We start from the raw sequence: 23,998 nt of genomic DNA on the forward strand, positions 1-23,998 counted from the left end.
TTTTACTTGGTGGGAGAGGTTAGTGGCCTTCTGAGAGGAATTTCGGTGAAATGGGGGAGCAGAGGCTGGAGTGCAATGGGAAGGGATGAGGGAAAGCTAGGGTAGTAGAGATAACAGCTGTGGCCAGGCCTCTCAAGTGACTTAGTGAGAAGGGGTGGAAGGGGGTGGAGCTTGAGGGAAGGCCATCAGAAAGTAGCAGAGAACAGCTGGTGGGGAAGATCCGAGAGAAAAAATATTCGGACAAGTGAGGTCCCTCTGGTGGTAGCGGGAACAGCTGGGATCCAAGCGCTGGGAAATGTGTTAGCATTAGGAGGACCCAGAAAGACTTCCTGCACTGCCACCACGGAGAAAGCAGGGAAGGGTGGCTGGATTGGTAGCCATCTGGAAGAGTCTGTCAGTCAGCACACGGGAGGTGCTCAGTAAATATTAGTTGGATTGGACTGAATGACTATTTTCAGGCATTATATCCTGCAGTCTCATCTGTCAGTTTTTTTGGGCTTCTAGATCTCCTGGCTTACGTTACTCAGGAGAGCTGTTGTTTCCACATCTACCACCACAGAATGTGTAATAGCTTGGGATTACCACTTGCTAAAGAAATCCAGATAACGGGGACACCTGGGTGGCTCCGTTAGTTAATCGTCTGCCTTTGGCTCAGGTCACGATCCCAGTGTCCTGGGATCACGCATCATATCCAGCTCCCTGCTCACTGGGGAGCCTGCTTCTCCCTCTCCAGCTCCCCTGTGCTTGTGTTCCCTCTCTCGCTGTCTCTGTCATAAATAAAATCTTTTTTTTTTTTAAGATTTTATTTATTTATTTAATACAGAGAGAGATCACAGGTAGAGAGGCAGGCAGGCAGAGAGAGAGAGAGGAGGAAGCAGGCCTCCCAACTGAGCAGAAAGCCCGATGCGGGGCTTGATCCCCGGACCCTAAAATCATGACCTGAGCCGAAGGTAGAGGCTCAACCCACTGAGCCACCCAGGTTCCCCATAAATAAAATCTTAAGAAAGAAAGAAAGGAAGAAAGAGAGGGAGGGAGGGAGGGAGGGAAGGAAGAGAAGGAAGGAAGGGAAGGAAAAGGAAGAAAAGAAAAGAAAGAAACCCAGATGTGTTCCCTTTATATGGTGCCCATCTGTTTCCCAGTAGGAAACATGCCATGCAGAGATTTTCAGAGTATGTAGAAGCTGGGACTATAAACACATGTACTGATTTCAGTTGGTGTGTGTGTGTGTGTTTATGTATACTATGTATTTCTGATATGTATACATTTCCACATTAGACCATTTGTGTCCAAGTATTCTCTTTAGCTTGGGGAAAATAGAAAATACTTGTATTGACTTTACAAAATGTCACAGCCGTGTTTTTGGAGTTGTTTTCAGACCTTGGGCCAAATTACTTTGTATGTCTTTAATGGTGGGAAGCCTTCAGCCTTTCACGGGTTACTAGATGGCTTCAGACAGCTAGGTGTTGTTCGGAATCCACTCTTGGCCTTTTCTCATCCGATTTCCAGTATGAGCCTTGAATCCTTTTACAGTCAATTACATAACCTGATGATATCTGTGGACTACAACTGAGCAATCCCTGAAGAGGGTGGTAATAACGAGTTCTCACTTGTGGACGTGGGAAGGGCCAACTGGAGCACCATGTTATCGCTGAAAGCCCCGTACTGGGACGGGTGTCACATGGAGCGCTTTTGTAGCAGGATAATTAAAGTTGTCCTAAAAAGGCTTCTATTTACAAGCACTCTGTTTTTATTTATTTTTCCATATCCATGTGTCACTCTTGCCTTTCAGATAAGAAATTTAAACCGCTCCCCTTTGATTTGTATTCATTATGCACGTTATATGCTGGTTCCTGCTGTCGCCCATCACCCATCCATAGCTCTTCTTCACCCCACGTCACAGTTCTTTGTTTCTCAAGTAATGCCGCTGCTGCTTTTTTATTTTCCGCTGGGCTAGACTTCTGTTTACACCATACTCTCTACTTCTTGACACTTGACATTTTCTTAACGCTACAGTGTAAGGTTGGATCACAAAAGCCCACTGTGCTTACTTTAAAGGGAGGAAAACAATGAACTAAAAGAAAGTTCAGCTTTTTCTTCAGTCTCCCTGATGTGTACATTTTTTTCTTTTCCCCTCCCCCCTCTGATGTGTCATTTTAAAATAAATGGCTTGTCATGGGGTTATTGATATCCTCTACTAGATTTTAATACTGGAAATAATTTATCATTTGTTAACATCCAAGAGAAGCAATATTATTTGAATTGAACTAGATAGGTAAGTTTATTTTACAGAAAACTTATGCTGTCCTGGAAATATGAACCCTCTGACAGGATTCTTAACTGCTGAAAGTTTCCAGATGGGTCACAGGTGGGATGTAAATTGAAAGAAGAACTGAGTTTGGGTTAGGCAGTCTTGAAATGCTTCAGCTCTGGATGTGTGGCAGTTTTGTGTAAGATTTTTAGAATGGTCTTTTAATAAAATCCCTCTGAGAAAGGGTTGTTGTAGGCTAAGTATAATGGTTTCTCTTTGACACCTTACTAACATGTCAAGAGAATGCCAGTATTCTTACCATTTGTAAATAAGAACTGGCTAAGGGTACCCTTAGCATGAGTTTCTGTGCTTGGGTTTTTTTTTTCCCCATATTTTTTTCTTTTAAAAATTTTTTCAAGTCTCCAAGTAGCCATACGTTTTTACTGGCATACAGTAAAAAAGTAAAGTTTATTTAATATTTGACCACTGGTTAATAGGTTGCTTCTCTCTGGAAATGATAATTTTAGATTAGTTCATCTAAACTATTTTTTAGAATAAATGATAAGTTTAATTTGTCTAACCTATTGTTTATAGCATTGTGTTATTGTGGAACAAGCAAAATGCAGTAGGAAGAAAATTCAGAAATAATCTGAGAATAAGTCATTAACGTGATGCCATTCCCCCTCAAATACAAAGACATTCTCTAATTTAATCACAAAATGACCCTCCAAATCAGAAAATTAACATGGGCACATTACCACCATCCAATCTGTAGACCCTTCAAATATTGCCAGTTTTCCCATTAATGTTCGTTAATGTCAAAAGCTCAGAATCACAGTTGAATCTGTCATATCTCCTTCAGTCTGAAACTAACATTGTTTCTTTGACTTGGAACGATTTTGACTCTTATGAAGATTACTGTACAGTGTCTCTGTTTGGGTGTGACTGGGGTTTCCTTGTGATTCGATTCAGGTTATGCGTCTTCGTTAGCACTTTCCCAACTGGTACATGTAGTCTCACGGCTTGATTTCCTTCTGGCCCCATTACTGATACTAGTCACTCTGATCACCTGATTAAGATGGTGCCCGAAAGACCTCTTTCTTTTCAACTTACTGTTTTTCCCTTGGAATTAATGCTTTGTGTGGAGGTATATGTGTGAATACCTTGTTCCTTATCAGACTTTAATTTTTTCCATTTACTTAATTATATCGAAATGGGCTCATGGTTTCCGGTTTTCTTCAATGGATTATCCATCTGTTACTACCATTATTTTAATGCTCAAATCATTCTAAATTTGACCATTGAGAACTCCCTTTAAGTTGATTTCTGCATCTTTGTGATATGCTTCCCATTATTCATTGAGAACCCCCACAGCAAGAGGCCTCAGGCTCATTTTGTCCTTCTTGTGTCCCAGCCCAGGGATTAGCCATTTTTCCAAAGAACCCTGGTTCCCTTTGGATAAGAATGGTACTTAGGAGCCAAGATCTAGATGCTCCATAGGGTCATTACTAGAACTTTTACTGCTCACACCCAGCCCCTCCCATGGAAAGAGAGGATACACCCATATAAGTATAAAATATATAAATATATGAAATTTAGATATATTGTATAAACATATAGACCCTAAACACTTGAATTTTTAAAAATTTTTTATATTTATCTTGTTGGTTTTATTTATAGTTTTGTGTATTAAAAACCATGAACTCCTACCAGTGCTTCCCATTTCATTCCAATACTATAGAATTCATTCCAGTTTTCTCCTTTACATATTGTAGCTCCTTTTTTGACAGGATAAGTCTGACTTCCACTAATCTTGATATATTTGCTTATTTGATCAGTTTTTTTCCCCCCTAAGATTTTATTTATTTGTTTGACAGAGATCACAAGTAGGCAGAGAGGAAGACAGACAGAGAGGAGGAAGCAGGCTCCCTGCTGAGCAGAGAGCCCACTGTGGAGCTGATCCCAGGACCCTGAGATCATGACCTGAGGACCTTGAGATCATGACCTGAGCTGAAGGCAGAGGTTTTGTTTTTGTTTTTGTTTTTGTTTTTTAAAGATTTTATTTATTTATTTGACAGAGAGATCACAAGTAGATGGAGAGGCAGAGAGAGAGAGAGAGAGAGAGAGGGAAGCAGGCTCCCTGCTGAGCAGAGAGCCCGATGCGGGACTCGATCCCAGGACCCCGAGATCATGACCTGAGCCGAAGGCAGCGGCTTAACCCACTGAGCCACGCAGGCGCCCCGAAGGCAGAGGTTTTAACCCAGTGAGCCACCCAGGCATCCCTGATCAGTTTTTCTGTATGTGACAGCCTCTAATCTCTGCCACCACTCCTTCCCCTACATAGATGCTTTCCTCACCTGATTGGTCTCCAACAGCTTGTTCTTAGCTTACCCTCCGTGCAGATGCCTTCTTCATTCCATCTGGATCCTGCCAGCCCTTTTAGTATGCTTAGGCTGCTTTACCCCCATGCTGGCTGCCCCTGAGCAGGGATGTCCTCCAGCCACAGTCAAAGTCCGACTTCCCACCTTTGTGTCACTCCTCTCACCCTCTGTGAGTGCCCTTTTTAGAGGAATCCTTAGTTTGAAGAAGCATTATCAGTCCCAAGCAGGAAAAACAAAGTCACATTTGTACCTGACACTGTAGTGAAATTGCAGAACCCAGAAGCAGAAAGACCGAAGAAAATCTCACAGAAAATCGTAAATTTACAGAAGATGTTTTATTTATTTGTTTTATTATTTTTTTTTTTAAGATTTGATTTATTTGAGAGAGTGTGTATGAGAGAGCACAAGTAGAGGGTAAGGGGAGGGAGTAGCAGACTCCCAGCTAAGCAGGGAGCTGGATGGGGGCTCTGATGCAGGCTTGATCCCAGAATCCTGGGATCATGACCTGAGCCGAAGGCAGACGCTTAACCAACAGAGCCACCCAGACGCCCCTAGAAGATGTTTTAATAGAGGCCAGAGGGAAAAGAATATCTTCAAAGATCTGAGGGGAAATAACTTGGGGTACTCTGTTGAGTAAACTATCTGTTTCAGCAAACTAAAGGCTGAGAGACTAAAAGATTATTGAAAGTTCTTCTCTGGAAGAAGAAATTGAACACCTAAGAAAACAGAATGTAAGCAGAAATGGAGAGCAAAATAGTTGGAAAGCATACAGATGAACTGAAGAAACAGTCACTATATAAACCATAGTTGTAATGACAGTTTAGGGTTTCTGAAAAAGTGGAAATCATTCCTTCTTCATTGTGACTGATACAGTCTAAATCCTTTATTGTTGTTCAGCAGCAAGGTAAAGAAATTAACTTTACACACTAAACCAAGTAAGAATGTCTTAGAATGTAAAAAGCAAACACTAGAGGGATAGAAAAAAAAAGCCATGTACTTTTAAACCAGTAGAGATACTGGAGTATTTTTTTTTTCATTATATTATTAAAATATAAGAAAGAGGAAGGAAACAAAGGAAAGTCAGGATAAAGAGAAAACACAAAATAGGATGGCAGATATCAATATTTTTTTAATGATTTTATTTGATTATTTGAGAGAGAGAAAAAGAGAATGAGCAGGGGGTGGGGGAGGGGCAGGCAGAGGGAGAAGCAGCTCCCTGCTCAGCCTGATGGTGGGGCTCGATCCCAGGACCCTAGGATCATGACCTGAGCCAAAGGCAGACACTTAACTGACTGAGCCACATAGGCGCCCCCAGATATCTATATTTATCTGAGATAATAAATGTAAACAGATGAAATTCAACAGTGAAAAAGACAGAAATTGCCAAATTTATTAACAGCCTGGACTGAGGACTTTATTACCCATACAAAAGATCTCTTTGAAAACATTACTCAAAGCTGTACTGAGCAAAATTTAATACAGAAGGACTAAGAATGCAGAAGAAATACCAAAAGAGAAAATGAGTAAAATACAAGAATAAAAAAATAATAAAACAATATTTTGTTGTTGGTGGTGATTTTGTTTTGTTTTTAATGTAAGCTCTATACACAGTGTAGGGCTTGAACTCATGACCCTGAGATCAAGAGTCCCATGCTCTACCGACTGAGCCAGCCAGGCACCCCAAAACTCAATATTTTAAACCCTGTTTTATGGGATGCCTGGGTGGCTCAGTGGGTTAAGCCGCTGCCTTCGGCTCAGGTCATGATCTCGGAGTCCTGGGATCGAGCCCTGCATCGGGCTCTCTGCTCTCTCGGGGAGCCTGCTTCCTTCTCTCTCTCTGCCTGCCTCTCTGCCTGCTTGTGATCTCTCTGTCAAAAAAAAAAAAAAAGAAAGAAGCCGGTCTGAAGGGGCTACACATACTGTATGATTCTGACTGTATGACATTCTGGACAAGGTGAAACTGTGGCAACAGTGAAAGGATCGGTGGTTGCTGGGGGCCGAGGGGTGAGAGGGAGGCAGAGCATTTAGGATGTTTAGGAAACTGTTCCGCGTCGTGCTGCGGTGGTGGGCACAAGTCATCATGCAGGTGTTAAAACCCATAGAATGTCCAACCAAGAATGAACCCTAATGTCAGCTATGGACTTTGGACCAAAATGATGTGTGAATGAATATGGGTTCACAGACTGGAACAGTTGTACCACGCTGGTGCTGGATGTTGATACTAGGGAGGCCGGTGGAATGGGGGAGGGAAGAGATGAAGGTATGTAACTCTCTGTACTTTGCTCAGTTTTACTATTCTAAAATTGACTTAAAATATAAAGTTTATTTTTGAAAACTGGGGGAGGGGCATGCTGGATTCACCCCACAGGCTCTTGTTTGCCAACTCCAGCTCTCTACTTCCCATTACATAAATGCTAAGCTTATTTGCTAGATCAATTAAGTGATAAATACATTTGAATAGGGGGAAAAAGGATGGGAAGTAATTGTACGCACCTCATATGGTTGCTAGAAAGATTAAATAAGATATTGCGTGTAAAACATCTAGCTATACAAAGAAGGTGAGAAGAATATTTGAGGTGGAGAGCAGCATGTGCTACAAGCCTGAGATATGAAAAATTTGTCAAGTTCTAGGAATTGAGAGGTAACCAGTAGGATCAGTGGAAGTAAGCAAGGAAGAAAGGGAATGAGACAAGCAGCATCTCATTGGCCATGATAAGCTTTTATTTTGTTGAATTACAAAGGGAATCCATTGAAAAATTTTAAACAGAAGAGTGAGATGATTGTGTTTACATTTTTAGATCAACACTTTTGCTGCTTTGAGGAGGGTAGCATAGAGGAGAGCAAGGGTGGAAGTAAGTAAATGAGTTTGGGAACTGTTACAGTGGCCTGGACCAGACATTAACAATAAAAATGGAGAGAAGTGTATAAACTAGGCAGATAGAATGGGTGGGTTGATGGAATTGATGGCATCAAGAACAACTCCTGGGTTTCACTTGAGCAGCTAGGAAGACGGTGGGTCAGTTACTGCAGGGGAAGGATGGAACCGGAGTTACAGGTTTCAGGGGGTCATTCAGGAGTTTTGTTCTGGGTAAATACAGTTTTAGAGGTATAGGATTATGTAAGGGCACATGTTAGTCCAGCATTTGGACTAAATGCTGGACCTTGGGAGAGGTCTGGCGAGAGTTGAGGGGATGGAGATAGAAGCCTTGTGGTAGTATGTTAAAGAGTGAATGGGAGTGGAGGATGCCAGCTTAGATAAACTAAAAGGTGTGGTTAAGGAGAGCCTATGAACGGGGCAGTAGCTGGAGGGCTATGTGGCTAGTGGAAGGTTTGGAACTTTTTTGAAGATGAGAGATAGCAGATCATGTCTGCCTGATGAATCTGTGGTGTGAGTAGTAGTGAGATGAGATGTAGTTAAGATTTTGAATGTAGACGATGGAAAGCAGCTGAGGACGGCTTGGCCTTTGAAGAGGAAGGTCACTTGATTGTAAAAGGCAAGAAAGTGATAGTAAGAATAGAGTTCTGTGTTTTTTTTTTTTGTTTTTGTTTTTGTTTTGCAGTAGGAATAGTTTTTATAGGGGGGGAAAGAGTGCAAAAGGCAAGGAAGCATTCAACAGTGCACGCTAATCCAGAAACTACAGTGTTTCCTGAGTCTGAAATCCAGGGTAGGGAGGTGGGTGGTGCTGGTGATGGTAAGGTGAGACCGGAGAACCAGACAAGAATCAGTTCATGGAAAGTTATCTTTGAAATTGTTTCTCTTTGCAATAGAGAGCAAAGAGAGTTTTTTAAATCTAGAAATAGTTTGACTTTATATGATTTCAGGAGATTGCAGTAGATCTTACTATGGAAAGGATGTGGGAGAAGCCAATTAGGAATCTGCTGCAGTGATCTAGGCAAGATGATGAGGCCCTGAAAGAGGGCAGTGGGGGTGGAGATGGAGGGAGAGGATTGGATTCAAGGGATCTGTGTGAGTTAGAACCAGCATGCCTTTGTAGTAGTTCATTTGTAAGTACAGGTCTACCAGTTGATTTTATAGAATATTAGTTGTTGCGGATAGCTCTCAGGGCTCTAGTTCTAACAAACTGGTCATTAGTGGTGTGAGTTCATCAAAATAAGGAATAAAGGAGAGGATCAGGTCCTCGGTTCAGGAGGTATTGCGGTTGAGGTACTGGTGGGCTGTCCCAGTAAGGACATCTGGTGAGCCTCCAGCAGGAAGCTGGTTCCTCCAGGGATGCCCAGATGTGTCTGTTATTGTTCGATTCTGAACCTTATGAAGATTTGCTTGCTTGGGTTCAGACTACTATTAATACGGAGTTGTACTGAGTAGAACAACATGACGCAAAGAAGATATTCCCAACAAGAAGTTTGATAATATGTTATCAGATCCCCAAACTATTGCTGATTTGTGATTTAATCATCCTGCAGTCTGCTCTGAAGGAAAAAAATTCAAAGAAAGATTTACATATGAAGATGTTTAGAATCAGTTTAGCTCTAATGGTGAAAAATTGAATATAATACATAGAAAATAACCTGGAAGGTATACATCAGTGTTAACTGGAGTAATTCTAGATGATGGCTTTTTGGATGACTTTTCTTTCTGTGAATCTATGATGTGTAGATTTTTTAAAAATGAGCATGCATTTTCCGATGAGAAATATATAGAAATATATGGAAATGGTGTATGAAATGGAAATGTCCAGCAATAGGTAAGTAGTAAATTCTGGTACATCTGTAGGATAAATGTTTATGGGGTATTTAAAATTATTTTGTTAGGGTACTAAATGAGAAAAATATGCAGCCAAGAATACTTAATCCAGCTAGGCTGTCATTGAAAATAGAAGGAGTGATGAAAAGCTTCCAGGACAAACAGAAATTATGAGAATTTGTGATCACCAAACAAGGCCTTCAAGAAATATTGAAAGAGGCCCTCTAAGCAAAGAGATAGCCCAAGAGTAACATACACCAGTAAGGAACAGAGACAATATATAGTAACAACCACCTTACAGGCAATACAATGGCACTAAATCCATATCTTTCAGTAGTCACCCTGAATGTAAATGGCTGAGTACCCCCAATTAAAAGACACGGGGTATTGGGTTGGATAAAAAAGCAAGACCCATAGATTTGCTGTCTGTAAAGAGACTCATTTTAGACCCAGAGATGCCTCCAGATTTAAAGTGAGGGGGTGGAAAACCATTTATCATGCTAATGGACATCAAAAGAAAGCTGGGTGGCAATCCTTATATCAGACAAATTAGATTTTTTAAAAGATTTTATTTATTTATTTGACGGAGATCACAAGTAGGCAGAGAGGCATGCAGAGAGAGAGGGAGAAGCAGGCTCTCCACCAAGCAGAGAGCCCGATGTGGAGCTTGATCCCAGGACCCTGAGACCATGACCCGAGCTGAAGGCAGAGACTTAACCCACTGAACTACCCAGGCACCCACAAATTATATTTTAAACCAAAGACTGAAATAAAAGATGAGGAAGGACACTATATCATACTTAAAGGGTCTATCCAACAAAAAGATCTAATTGTAAATATCTATGCCCCTAAAATGGGAGCAGCCAATTATATAAGCCAATTAATAACAAAATCATAGAAGTACATCGACAGTAATACAATAACAGTAGGGGACTTTAACACCCCCCCCTTCACTGAAATGGACAGATCATCTAAGCAAAAGATTAATAAGGAAATAAGGGCTTTGAATGACACACTGGACAAGATGGACTTCACATACATATTCAGAACATTCCATCCTAAGGCAGCAGAAGACGCATTCTTCTCTACTGCACATGGGACAGTCTCCAGAATAAATCCCATACTAGGTCACACATCAGCTCTCAACTGATACCAAAAGATTGGGATCATTCCCTGCATGTTTTCAGACCACAGTGTTTTGAAACTTGAGCCCAATCACAAGAGGAAAGTTGGAAAGAACTCAAATACATGGAGGCTAAGGAGCAGCTTACTAAAGAATGAATGGGTCAACCAGGAAATTAAAGAAGAATTTAAAAAATTCATGGAAACAAATGAAAATGAAAACTGTTTAAAATTTTTGGGATGCAGGAAGGGTGGTCCTAAGAGGGAGGTAGATAGCAATACAAGCCTTTCTCAAAAGACCAGAAAGGCCTCAAATATACAACCTAATTCTACACCTAGTGGAGCTGAAAAAGAATAGCAAATAAAGCCTAAACTGAGCAGAAGAGAAATAATAAAGATCAGAGCAGAAACAATGAAACAGAAACAAAAAGAACAGTAGAATAGATCAGTGAAACTAGGAGAGATGATTCTTTGAAAGAATTAATAAGATTGATAAATCCCTGGCCAGACTTCTCAAAAAGAAAAGAGAAAGGACCCAAATTAATAAAATCATGAGTGAAAGAGGAGAGATGACAACCAACACCAAAGAAATGCAAACAATTATAAGAACATATTATGAGCAACTACATGCCAGCAAATTAGACAATCTGGAAGAAATGGATTCATTCTTAGAGTATAAACTACCAAATCTGAACCAGGAAGAAATAGAAAACCTGAACAGATCCATAACCAGTAAGGAGACTGAAGCAGTCATCAAAAATCTCCCAACAAACAAGAGCCCAGGGTCAGATGGCTTCCAGGGCAGTTCTACCAAACATTTAAAGAAGAATTAATACCTCTTCTCCTGAAACTGTTCCAAAAAGTAGAAATGGAAGGAAAAACTTCCAAACTCATTTTATGAGATCAGCATTATCTTGATCCCAAAACCAGACAAAGACCCCACCCAAAAGGAGAATTATAGACCTGTATCCCTGGTGAACATGGATGCCAAAATTCTCACCAAAATACTAACCAGTAGGATCCAACAGTACATTGAAAGGTTTATTCACCAGGACCAAGTGGGATTTATTTCTGGGCTGCAAGTTTGGTTCAACATCCACAAATCAATCAGTGTGATACACTACTTTAATAAAGGACAAGAACCGTATGATAACTCTCAATAGATACAGAAAAATCCTTTGACAAAATACAGCATCCTTTCTTGATTGAAACTCTTTACACGTAGGGATAGAGGGTACATACTGCAATATCATCAGTGAATATCATTCTCAATGGGGAAGAACTGAGAGCTTTCCCCTAAGGTCAGGAACTCAGCAAGGCTGTTCAACGTAGTACCAGAAGTCCTAGTCTCAGTAATCAGACAATAAAAAGAATTAAAAGGCATCCAAATTGGCAAAGAGGAGTTAAATCCTCACTCTTTGCAGATGATATTATACTTCATGTGGAAAACCCAAAAGACTCCTCCCCAAAACTTCTAGAACTCATACAGGAATTCAGTAGAGTGTCAGGATATAAAATAAATGCACAGAGAGGCACTTGGGTGGCTCAGTGGGTTAAGCCTCTGCCTTCAGCTCAGGTCATAAACTCAGGGTCCTGGGATAGAGTCTGGCATTGGGCTCTCTGCTCAGTGGGGAGCCTGCTTTCTCCTTTCTCTCTCTCTCTGCCTGCCTCGCTATTTGTGATCTCTCTCTGTCAAATAAATAAATTCTTTAAAATAAATAAATAAAATATTAAAAAAAATAAATGCACAGAAATCAGTTGCATTTCTATACACCAGCAGCAAGACAGAAGAAGGAGAAATTAAGAAGTTAATCCCATTTATAATTTCACTCAAAACCGTAAGATACCTTGGAATAAATCTAACCAAAGAGGCAAAGAATCTGTGCTCAGAAAACTATGGAATACTTATGAAAGAAATTGAAGAAGACACATAGAAATGGGAAAACATTCTATGCTCATGGATTGGAAGAACAAATATTGGTAAAATGTCTGTGCTACACTTAAAGCAATCCCTGTCAAAATACCATCAACTTTTTATCGCAGAAATGGAACAAGTAATCCTAAAATTTGTATGGAACCAGAAGAGACCCGAATAGCTAGCGGATTGTTGAAAAAGAAAACCAGAGCTGGTGGCATCCCAATCCCAGACTTTAAGCTCTATTACAAAGCTGTAACCATTAAGTCAGTATAGTACTGACAAAAAGACAGACACACAGATCAATGAAACAGAACAGGGAGCCCAAAAATGGACCCTCAGTTCTATGGTCAACTACTCTTTGACAAAGCTAGAAAGAATGTCCGATAGAAAAAAGACAGTCTCTTCAACAAATGGTGTTGGGAAAATTAGCCACATGCAGAAAAATGAAACTGGACCATTTCCTTACACCACACATAAAAATAGACTCAAAATGGATGAAAGACCTCAGTGAGGCAGGAATCCATCAAAATCCTTGAGGAGAACATAGGCAGCAACCTCTTCAACCTTAGCCTCGGCAACTTCTTCCTAGCCGAAGGCAAGGGAAGCAAGGGCAAAAATGAACTATTGGGATTGCATCAAGTTAAAAAGCTTTTGCACAGCAAAGGAAACAACAAAACTAAAAGACTAAAAGAACTGACAGAATGGGAGAAGATATTTGCAAATGGCATATCAGATAAAGGGCTAGTATCCAAAATATATAAAGAACTTATCAAACTCAACACCCAAAGAACAAATAATCCAATCAAGACATGGGTAGAAGACATGAACAGACATTTCTGTTCTGACATCCATCCAAATGGCCAACAGATACATGGAAAAAGTGCTCAACATTACTTGGCATCAGGGAAATACAGATCAAAACCATGATGAGATACCACCTCACACCAATTGGAATGGCTAAAATTAACAAGTCTGGAAATGACAGATGCTGGCAAGGATATGGAGAAAGGGGAACCCTCCTACACTGTTGGTGGGAATGCAAACTGGTGCAACCATTCTGGGAAACAGCATGGAGGTTCCTCAAAAAGTTGTAAATAGTGATACCCTATGACCCAACAATTGCACTACTGGGTATTTACCCCAAAGATACAGATGTAATCTGAAGGGACACCTGCACTCCAATGTTTATAGCAGCAATGTCCACAATAGCCAAACTATGGAAAGAGCCTAGATGTCTACCAACAGATGAATGGATAAAGAAGATGTAGTATAGATATACAATGGAATATTATGCAGCCATAAAAAAGACATCTTGCCATTTGCAATGATGTGAATAGAACTAGAGGGTATTATGCTAAGCAAAATAATTCAGTCAGAGAAAGACAATAGTCATATGATCTCACTGATATGTGGAATTAGAGAAACAAGGCAGAGGATCATAGGGCAAGGGAGAGAAAAATGAAGTAAGATGAAACCAGAGAGGGAAACAAAGCATAAGAGACTCAATCTCAGTAAACAAACTGAGGGTTATTGGAGTGGAGGGGGGTGGGCGGGATAGGGTGGCTGGGAGATGGACATTGGGAAGGGTATGTGCTATGGTGAGTGCTGTGAATTGTGTGAGACAGACCTGTACCCCTGAAACAAATAATACATTATATGTTATAATAATGATAATAATAAAAGACAGAACTATGGAGACAGTAAAAAGATCAGTGATTGCCAGGAGTTGGGGTGGTGAGAGAGAATGGGATGAAAATGGCAGAGCAGTTTTTTATGGCACTTAACCTACTCTGTATGATACTGTAATGGTGGAGACATGCCATTATGTGTTTGTCCAGAGTCACTGAATGTACACCAAGAGTGAGCCCTGATGTAAGCTGTTGACCGTGGGTGGTTATGATGTGTCCGTGTAGGCTCACCAGTTGTTAACAATGGACCACTTCAGAGGGTGTTGCTAGTAGGGGAGGTCATGCATGGGGCAGAGGCTATACAGGAAATCTCTGTACCTTTGTCTCAATTTTTCTGTAAACTTAAAAACTGCTATACGAAAATAAAGTCTTATTAAAAAAAAAGAAAAGTTATCTTTCTCCTTGAATTGCCTTTGCATATTTGTAAGAAAAAAATCAGCATATGTGTGAATCTTTAAAAAAAAAATTAAAAAAAATAAAATTATTTTGTTTACGAAAAGTTTTTGAGGTAGGTTAATGGTTATAAAACATTAATGATCAGTTCCCCATGGGCTGTGATTACAAGAACATATATATCTGAAGGAAGGCTCGCATAAATGAAGTCGGGTTGGTGGGATTGTACATGTCTGTTATCTATATTTCTCAAGTTGCCACAGTGACTTTTTTTTTTTTTACATTTCTTTTAGTCTTTTTTTTTTTTTTTTTTTGGTCTTCTAGTTTTTAAAAAGCTTTTTGCTTTTTTCTGCTTTCCTTGAAAATTTTCTATTTTTTTCTAGCACTTAAGAAACTGTAGATTGAAAAAAAAAAAAGAAACTGTAGATTGAGTGGTTTCCTTTTTTTTTTTTTTTTAAGATTTTGTGTATTTGTTTGACAGACAGAGATCACAAGTAGGCAGAGAGGAGGCAGGCAGAGAGAGACAGAGAAGCAGGCTCCCTGCTGAGCAGAGAGCCCAAGACGGGACTCAATCCCAGGACTCTGGGATCACGACCTGAGCCGAGAAGGCAAGGCTTTAACCAACTGAGCCACCCAGGTGCCCTGAGTGTTTTCCTTTAAGTGTTTAACATCCACACGTAATTACAGTTTTTCTAACAAAGTCTTAAGTTTTTCACTGTCTTTGCCCTCTTCCTGAACATGACAAGGATCTTCACATGTTCTAAGAATCCATTCAGTGTAACATACCAAATCTTGCTTAGAATTTAAAGATCATTTTAACATGAAAAAATGGTTTAAAACTTATTAAAATGAATAGTTTACTTACCATTGTATTTTATAGCTTTGGTGTTTGTATCTGTTTCCTGGGGCTTTCTTGACAAAGTACCTCAGGCTGAGTGGCTTAAACAATAGCTTTGTTTCCTTACAGTTCTGGAAGACAGAAGTCTGAGGTGAAGGTGTTGGCAAGTTTGGTTTCTTCTGAGTCCTCTCTCCATGGCTTCTGAATGGCCGTCTTCTCATTGTGTCCTTACATGGTTTTTCCTCTGTGTATGCTCATGTTTGTGCCCAAATCTCCTGTTCTTGGAAGGACACCAGTCATAGTAGATTAGGGCTCACACTCATGTCCCCATTTTGACTTAATTACCTCCTCAAAATATATTCGCATTCAGAGGTACTGGAGGTTGCGGCTTCAACGTGAATCTGTGGGTTAAAGGGAAGACACAATGCAATTCAGCCCATAATGATGTTCTCTTCCATCAGGGGTTAATTCCCTTTTTCCTGACGAAGTTCTTCAACAAAGATGTATGGGAAGGAAACTGTGATCTCTGTATATCTGAAAACTCTTTTCCTTCAACCTTCAGTAATTTTCCTGAGATAGTGTTCTAGGTTGGAAGTTATTTTCCCTTACCAGCTCGAAGGTATTCCCACATTTATTTAACATATAGTTATTGAGCCCCTATCTTGCATGTCAGGTGTGTCCGGGGATACAGCAGTGAACCAGACCAGACCCCTCCCTGCTCCGGGGGAGATGGCACACTAGTGGGTGGAAAGGAAATAGCATTTGTACAGGTCACGTGAAGTTAAGTTTTCATTTCTCTAGAGTAAACAACTAGGAGGTGGGATCACTGGGTCACATTTTAAAAAATGTAAAAACAAGGAAACCGCATCTTGATTTTATTAACCATAATAAATTTAATGGAAAGTATGGCAGAGCGTTAGAAGCAGTCTGGTCTTGTTAATTGGCCCGGACATAGGCTCATTGCACAGCTTCTTTCTACTAACACCTGCCTCCCTTTTACTTTGAAGCTGAATTAGACCTCTCCTATGTTAATGATATTTTCTCTTTTGTCATCTTCTAATATAGCCATCTCCTCTTCATTCTCATAACCCCTATCTTCCTGATCACTCTGCCTGTCCAAGATCCAGCAGGCTGGTATATATCGAAGCTGAGATTCACACTTGCTCTGCTTGCAAAGCCTGCGTTCTCTCCACTGTGACCATTGTGATCTCCCGGGAAGACTTAAAGAGGAAATGGCTTTTGAGCTGGACCTTGAGGGAATGACAGGATTTGTAGATAAAGAAGGGGCTTTCATGAGTTATCATCAAACTGGTTCTGTGCAGAAATTTAGCATAGTGCCCTGAGGGTCACCGAGGGTCTTTTAGAGCCCAGCTGCTCCAAGCGTGAGCCTCACACCTGTAACTTCCGGTATAACCCTGGGGCTTACTGAAAATGCAAATTCTCCCACCTGACCTCAGACTTACTAGATCTAAAATCTCAGGGTGGAGTCCAGGAATCTGTTTTTAGCAAGCCCAGTCTACTTCACAGTAGATGATACTGTGCTCTTCAGGTGATTCTTAGAGGGCGGGCAAATGCTTGAGAAACCTCTGAGAGTTTTCTCTGGCTGCCGTACCTTTCAGAATTTCCTTGTTGTCAAGTGGTTGCCTCTAAAATGATCTCCTTGGGGCACCTGGGTGGCTCAGTGGGTTAAGCCACTGCCTTCGGCTCAGGTCATGATCTCAGGGTCCTGGGATCGAGTCCCACATCGGGCTCTCGGCTCAGCAGGGAGCCTGCTTCCCCCTCTCTCTCTCTGCCTGCCTCTGTCTACTGTGATCTCTCTGTCAAATAAATAAATAAAATCTAAAAAAAAAAAAAAGACATACGGCTGACTAAATTAAAAAAAACAAAAAACAAAAAAACTCTAAAATGATCTCCTCAGTAGTAGACCAGAAACTTCCATCAGCACATTAAATGATAAATACTTCCTGATTGGGAATTAACATTGGCATCTAAAACCTAACTCATAAGCTGTCTAGCTATAGATAGACTCTAGGATAAAATTAAGCTAGTATGTAAAGTGGTAACATAGAGGGAAAAATCCTGGAAGGATACTTATGAAACTACTGTTAAAAAAATGGTTCATGGGCTGGGGTTCCTGGGTGGCTCAGTGGGTTAAGCCTCTGCCTTCGGCTCAGGTCATGGTCTCAGGGTTCTGGGATTGAGCCCCACATCGGGCTCTCTGCTCAGCAGGGAGCCTGCTTCCCCTCTCTCTCTCTCTGCCTGCCTCTCTGCCTACTTGTGATCTCTGTCTGTCAAATAAATAAAATCTTAAAAAAAAAAAAAAAGTTCATGGGGGTGCCTGGGTGGCTCAGTCATTAAGCGTCTGCCTTCGGCTCAGGTCATGATCCCAGTATCCTGGGATTGCGCCCCACAACAGGCTCCCTGCTCAGCAGCAAGCCTTCTTCTCCCTTCCCCACTCCCCCTGCTTGTGTTCCCTCTCTCGTGTGTCTCTCTCTGTCAAATAAATAAATAAAAATCTTAAAAGAAAAAAAGTTTCATGGCCCTGTTGTAAGGTTGAGTTTATTCAAGGGGACTGTAACTAGAGGGTTTTGCAGTGGGAAGAGAGATTGGGCTCGACTCCAAATACAGCAAGGCAAAACGGGGATTTATATGGAAGGGCAGGATTGATGGAAAATAACTCGGGAGGGCAGGGTAATTCTTAGCTGAACTGACTACTAGGATTCTTGCTGAAGGCAGATGAGAATGATCAGGTACTATGTATACATGGGGGGACTGTGGAGAATGAGGAGTTTGGTTGGATATGGAGGGTGGAGGATTCTGGCCATACTGACAGGATTCTTGCTAAAAGGGGTTCTTAGAGGACACGCGCCAGGATGTGGCTTAGTCAGGCCTAGAGGAGCCAGACTGAACTTTAGACGAGGAGAGAGTCTTCGTCACCACTAACAGTGGTGGAGGGAGGTTTTGGTGCAGAAGGAAAGGGCAAGACTTTCACTTTTACACTCTGCGGTTTTATATTTGCCTTTTATATATATGGAGAATCGTTTATATCATTAAATATTTTTAAAGAAGTATTTTGGTAGAGAATTCTGACGTGTTTTCAAGTGGATACTTGGTTTCTTGTAGTTTAAAAGTGGTAGGAAAAAAACAACAGTATTGTACTATCCAATATCCAAACTTAGAAAACTTCTTCGAATCTTTATTCTTTGAGAGCTGCATCTATCTTAAGACATAGTCAGGGTTTTCTTCCTTTTCATCTTAGTAGTGAGTTATATTTAGAAATAAAATTCAAATGAACGGCCTTAAATTAACGTGACAGATGATATTTTGTTGTAAATAATAGCCTATGTTGTGTTTAATCCTAGAAATGTGTAGCTGAATGTTTTGTTTAACTTATTAACAACATTGTTTTGATTTTGAGCGTAACGGAACATCATTTGAGTCATTGTCATTGTTGATTTTTCAGAGCAGTGAGCACATTTCTAACTATTTGATTTATTGCATAAATGAAAACTTGACAAATAGAATTTTGGAAGAGTTTTGGGGGCACCTGGGAAGTTCAGTTCACTCTGTGGAGTGTGCAACTCTTGATTCTTGAGGTTGTGAGTTCGAGCCCCACGTTGGGTGCGGAGATTACTTAAAACTCTTTTAAAAAGTCAGAAAAAGAATTCTTCATTGGATAATTCCTGACACACTTATTGTTAAGGAACACTTTGCAAGGTGATACATTAAAAAACACTGGATGTTGGGGCACCTGGGAGGTTCAGTCGACCAAGCGTCCCACCTCTTTCAGGTCCAGATCTCAGGGTCATGAGTTCAAGCCCCATGTTTGGCTGCATGCTGGATGTGGAGCCTGCTTAAGAGGAAAAGAAGAAAAAACCCTGGTTGCTGTGATACTGATTCCTCTGGTGTAGGTTCTTTGAAGTGCCAAATGCCTATTTCTCAGTGCCCTTTCTTTCAGTGACCACAGCGTCTCTGTGCCCTGCTGTGCCGTGATGTCATCTGGCCTGCCTTAAGCACCAGTACAAATGTCAACCAAACACCAACACAAACTCAAACGTGTCCCACAGTCAAGGAGCCATTTTAGATGTTCTAGGCCCAGCAGTGCTTTCTGATAGAACTTTCTGTGATGATGGAAATGTTCTGTTTCTGTGCAAACACCGTAGCCCCCCGGGCACACAGAGCTGTCGAGCACTTGAAAGGTGGTAAAGGTGACTGAGAAACTGAATTATTAGTGTTCCTTTTAACTTTAATGGTCACGTGTGTCTAGTGCCTACTACATGGGCCAACAAAGCCGTCTGAAAGGTTTGGCGAGCTTCTCTAAGGGCTTATCTGGGTCTGTGTGGGAAGCTAAAGTGTTTATCATGCTTGTCCTCTAAAGTTAGGAAAATCTTCCGGTAAAGACACTTATTTCAGCTTTCCCACTTTTTCTAAAAGAAGAAATAATCTTTCTTACAGGTTTTGTGCGTGCAGCTGTGTGGAAATCTTAAATACTATCAGTCACATCTTTATAGTACAGTGGTGCCCCCTGATGGTAAGCTTTCTTATCACTTTTTAGATTCCTATGCTAGTATATTTACATTCTTCAAAATAAAAGGAGAATTAGGGGTTTTGAGCAAAACGGACTCTTTTTTTTTTTTTAAGATTTATTTTTTATTTATTTGACAGACAGAAATCATAAGTATGCAGAGGCAGGCAGAGAGATGGGGGAAGCAGGCTCCCCGCTGAGCAGAGAGCCCGATGTGGGGCTCGATCTCAGGACCCTGAGATCATGACCTGAGCCGAAGGCAGAGGCATTAACCAACTGAGCCACCCAGGCGCCCCCAAAACGGACTCTTCTTGTCCCCCTCCTTTCTCTTCCCCCACCCCGCCCCTAGTTCACTTCCTCCCTTTTCTGCTGCCATACTATGTCTTTTGGCAAACTCCCACCCCAGCAACAGATGAGGTATAGATGAATTTGAGGCAGTTTCTGTCCTCAAAAACCCAACTCTTCACCTGGGAAGACAATAAGCAGATAGTTATAATAAAGTGTGACGCATGCTTAACAAAATGTTACAGAATGGTAGAATATAGGTAAATTGTAGTATAATGAAGGCACTATTGTAGGAATTCAGAGGATTATGAATTCCATATTTAAGCATTCTTCATAGAACCTTGTATTTTAAAGTTGCTTTTTAAAAAACTAAATTTTACCTATTTCTATATTCCTACTTTTTTTTTTCCTCGACAGAAGTAACAGTTAATTATAGACACGGCCTTCCCTTGATAACACTTACTTTGCCATCCAGAAAAGAGCGCTGTCAATTTGTGGTCAAACCAATGTCCTCAACAGTTGGTTCATTCCTTCAGGACCTACAAAATGAAGATAAAGGTGTCAAAACGGCAGCCATCTTCACAGGAGGTATATATATATTTTTTTCTACTTGTCTTTTTTTTCTTTTTCTGAACCTTTATTTTATTCTTATTCTAGGCAGTTGATTCTTTAATTCATTGCGTAATAAATGGTTGGCCTTTACTGTGTTCTTCATTTTTGTATATCAGTAATATAAGAAAATTAACTCCAGGGCGCCTGGGTGGCTCAGTGGGTTAAGCCGCTGCCTTCAGCTCAGGTCATGATCTCGGGGTCCTGGGATCGAGCCCCGCGTCGGGCTCTCTGCTCAGCAGAGAGCCTGCTTCCTCCTCTCTCTCTCTGCCTGCCTCTCTGCCTGCTTGTGATCTCTCTCTGTCAAATAAATAAAATATAAAAAAAAAAAAAAAAAGAAAATTAACTCCAGTAAGAGGTGCCTGGGTGGCTCAGTGGGTTAAAGCCTCTGCCTTCAGCTCAGGTCATGATCCCAGGGTTCTGGGATCGAGCCCCGTGTAGGGCTCTCTGCTCCACAGGGAGCCTGCTTCCTCCTCTCTCTCTGCTTGCCTCTCTGCCTACTTGTGATCTCGGTCTGCCAAATAAAATCTTAAAAAAAAAAATTAACTCCAGTGAATAAAGAATGAATGGCGTAAGTTTGATGTAAATTTCAGTTATTTCAAAATCTTAGCCCTAAAATTTTTCCTGAGAAAATTTTAATGACAGTGATTAGTGTGTAATTTTCAGCACAATTTGAATAATTAGAAAACAAAATGCAGCTCTAATGATTAAAATAGCTAGTGAATAATTATACAAATAATTAATCTTTATTATAAAGCATCATGATCTCATATTTTCTGATGGCTCACTTTCAGGAAGAACATACATATTTTTTAATACCAGTAAGGTGTTTAATCACTAGACATTTCAAGTTTTAGGATCTAGCTTTTATGTCTTCATGGTCTGAAGTGGTCTTGGACCTGTTGCCCCTAAAATAGAATAAAGAATCCTTTACCCCAGCCCATCATAGAGGCTACAAATAGAGATAAATGACCAAATTTGCATTTTTATTTTATTGTAGTATTACATGCTTAGAATAAACTTATTGAAGCATTAATGATTACTGTTACAGTTTTGAAAAGAAAAAAAACATTCTTCTTCCCTGTCCAAGTCCAGAACCAAATAAGGGGTAGATACAGAAGTTGGAAAAATTGAGATTAAGAATTTATTTTCTAGAGGGTCTCATGCTGAGTGAAATGTCAGAGAAAGATAGTTATCATATGACCTCACTCATATGTGGAATTTAAGAAACAAAACAGAGGATCAAAAGGGAAGGGAGGGAAAAATAAGACGGAATCACAAAGGGAGACAAACTGTAAGAAACTCTTAACTCTGGGAAACAAACAGGGTTGTTGGAGGGGAGGAGGGTGGGGGGATGGGGTAACTGGGTGATGGGCATTAAAGAGGACACTTGATGTGATGAGTGCTGGCTGTTGTATAAGACTGATGAACCGCTGACCTCTGTCTCTGAAACTAATAATAACTATATATTAATTAATTGAATTAAATTTAAAAAATTACTCAACAAATTGAGCATCTAACAAATTCCAGGCACGGGTCTAGGTGCCGGAGGCAGAGCAGAGGACAACAGAGGTAAAACAGTTCTCCTCTTTTTGAGGTTATGTTTTAAGAAGAGAAAGAAAAGGGTGAAGGAAATATGTAGTGTGTTAGGTAATGAATATTACAGAGACAAGGCAGAGTGGGGTCTGTGGTGGTGGGGAAGTGCCTGTGGAGCAAGCGGGTGTTTATGTGGTGTCCAGGGAGATGCTCTGGAGTTGGGGGTTGTTATGGGGGAGGTGCTCACAGAATGGGGAGAGTGCTGTGGAGGGGCATGGTGTAGGGGCAGATGCTTGCAGAGTGGGGGGTGTGTGCTGTGGGAGGAGATGCTCTCGGAATTGGGGGGGGGGCAGTGTGGGAGGAGATGCTCTCAGGGGTGGGGGAATGCTCGCTAAGGTCAGGTTCTGGGAAGACCTGGAAGAGGAGAGGGAGCTGCGTAGATGGGTGAGCTCTTCTGGCAGAGGCCCAGGGGTGGGAGCTGAGCCACTATGGCTACAGAGGAGGCAGCTGGGTGAAGTAGGAGCGGAGGGACAGATCAGGGCAAGCTTTATTGTAGGCTGCTGTAAGGGCTTTGGATTTAACTGGAAGGGGAGCTTTCTTCCTGATAAAAACAGGATCAGAGAAGAAGGTTTTAGTCCTGTGGCCACAGTGGCTTAGCTCTTCGTCTCTGAACTAGACTGAATGGTCCCAGGAGCATGGCACACTCTCAGGCCTTCTGCACTGGGCCAGCCCCTGCCTTCCTGAACTTCTAAGAGCGGGCAGCTAACTGCCAGCCCGTGTGCCTGGAGGGGCACCGAGCACAGCCCTTGCCCGGTGGTGTGGACTCAGTAAGTGTCCCTTAAGTGAGGGAAGTAAGCAAGGTTAAAGCGGCAGTTGACAGGGACCCTGCTTGTTTCTAAAAACCTGAGTAGCTTTGAAACATAAAGCACAATGGAAAAGACAGGAAGTCTTAGAGAAAAAGGGCTCTTTAGACTGGGCGAAAACACTTTATTGGGGTTTAAATCAGTACACCCAAGACTCGGTGAAGAATTCGAGACTCTATCATTAGCTCCTCAAGAGTGTTTCGCGTCAATTTGCCACGGTTCCTGTATTAGTATAAAGGATAATGTAGTACTTGGGCTGAGAAATCATACCCAGGTGATTGCTTTTTATAGCCCTATTTGAAGGAGTAGGTTTGAAGTCATTTAAATGTAAATTTTTAAATGACACTTTCAAAGTCATATAAAGTGATTGGTGTCTTGCACTTCTTTAAAAAGAGAGGTTCTGTGGGTGGAATTTGCCTGCCTTTAATTTGGGCTTGAAAAGAGTGTTCTCTGCTTGTCACAGTTTTGCCCATAGTGTGGGTTGAATTATTTGGCAATTCCCGGGAAAATGATGTCACCCCAGCTGATGAACAGGAACCCAAACAGCCAAATTCGAGGAATAGACCCAGGTGCAGACTTGACTCGCTGCCTTCTGGAACAAAAGAGCTACAGAGAGCCAGATGGGAGGCAGACAACCAGGTTTTTCCTGATTTTACTAGCAGCATTACTGCGGTCATGCATATTAATGTAGTTGGAGGAGCTCTGGTAGGATGTAGCCAGGCAAATGCCAGGCGCGGCAAAAATTACCCATCCTGGACTGTTCTGAAAGGGACAATGATAGAGAAACTCCCACCCACCAGTGGGACAGTGTTTTGCTTATTGTTCAGTGAGTTTGCTTTCTCAACACCTGGGTTCCATTGAAGTTTAGTTCCAAAATAAAAAAACCT

At 41.1% G+C, this 23,998-nt stretch overlaps 1 protein-coding gene across 1 annotated transcript in view; it reads left to right on the plus strand.

The window, feature by feature from the left end:
* Positions 1-23,998, plus strand: part of MCUB (mitochondrial calcium uniporter dominant negative subunit beta) — a 96,500-nt gene that overhangs the window by 58,082 nt on the left and 14,420 nt on the right. The window contains exons 2-3 of the mRNA XM_047718199.1: positions 19,749-19,824; positions 20,521-20,691. Of these exons, the coding sequence (XP_047574155.1) occupies positions 19,749-19,824; positions 20,521-20,691 (247 nt within the window). The remainder of the gene's footprint in view (positions 1-19,748; positions 19,825-20,520; positions 20,692-23,998) is intronic.

This window comes from Lutra lutra, chromosome 2, assembly GCF_902655055.1.
Source record: "Lutra lutra chromosome 2, mLutLut1.2, whole genome shotgun sequence".
Taxonomy (NCBI): Eukaryota; Metazoa; Chordata; class Mammalia; order Carnivora; family Mustelidae; genus Lutra; species Lutra lutra.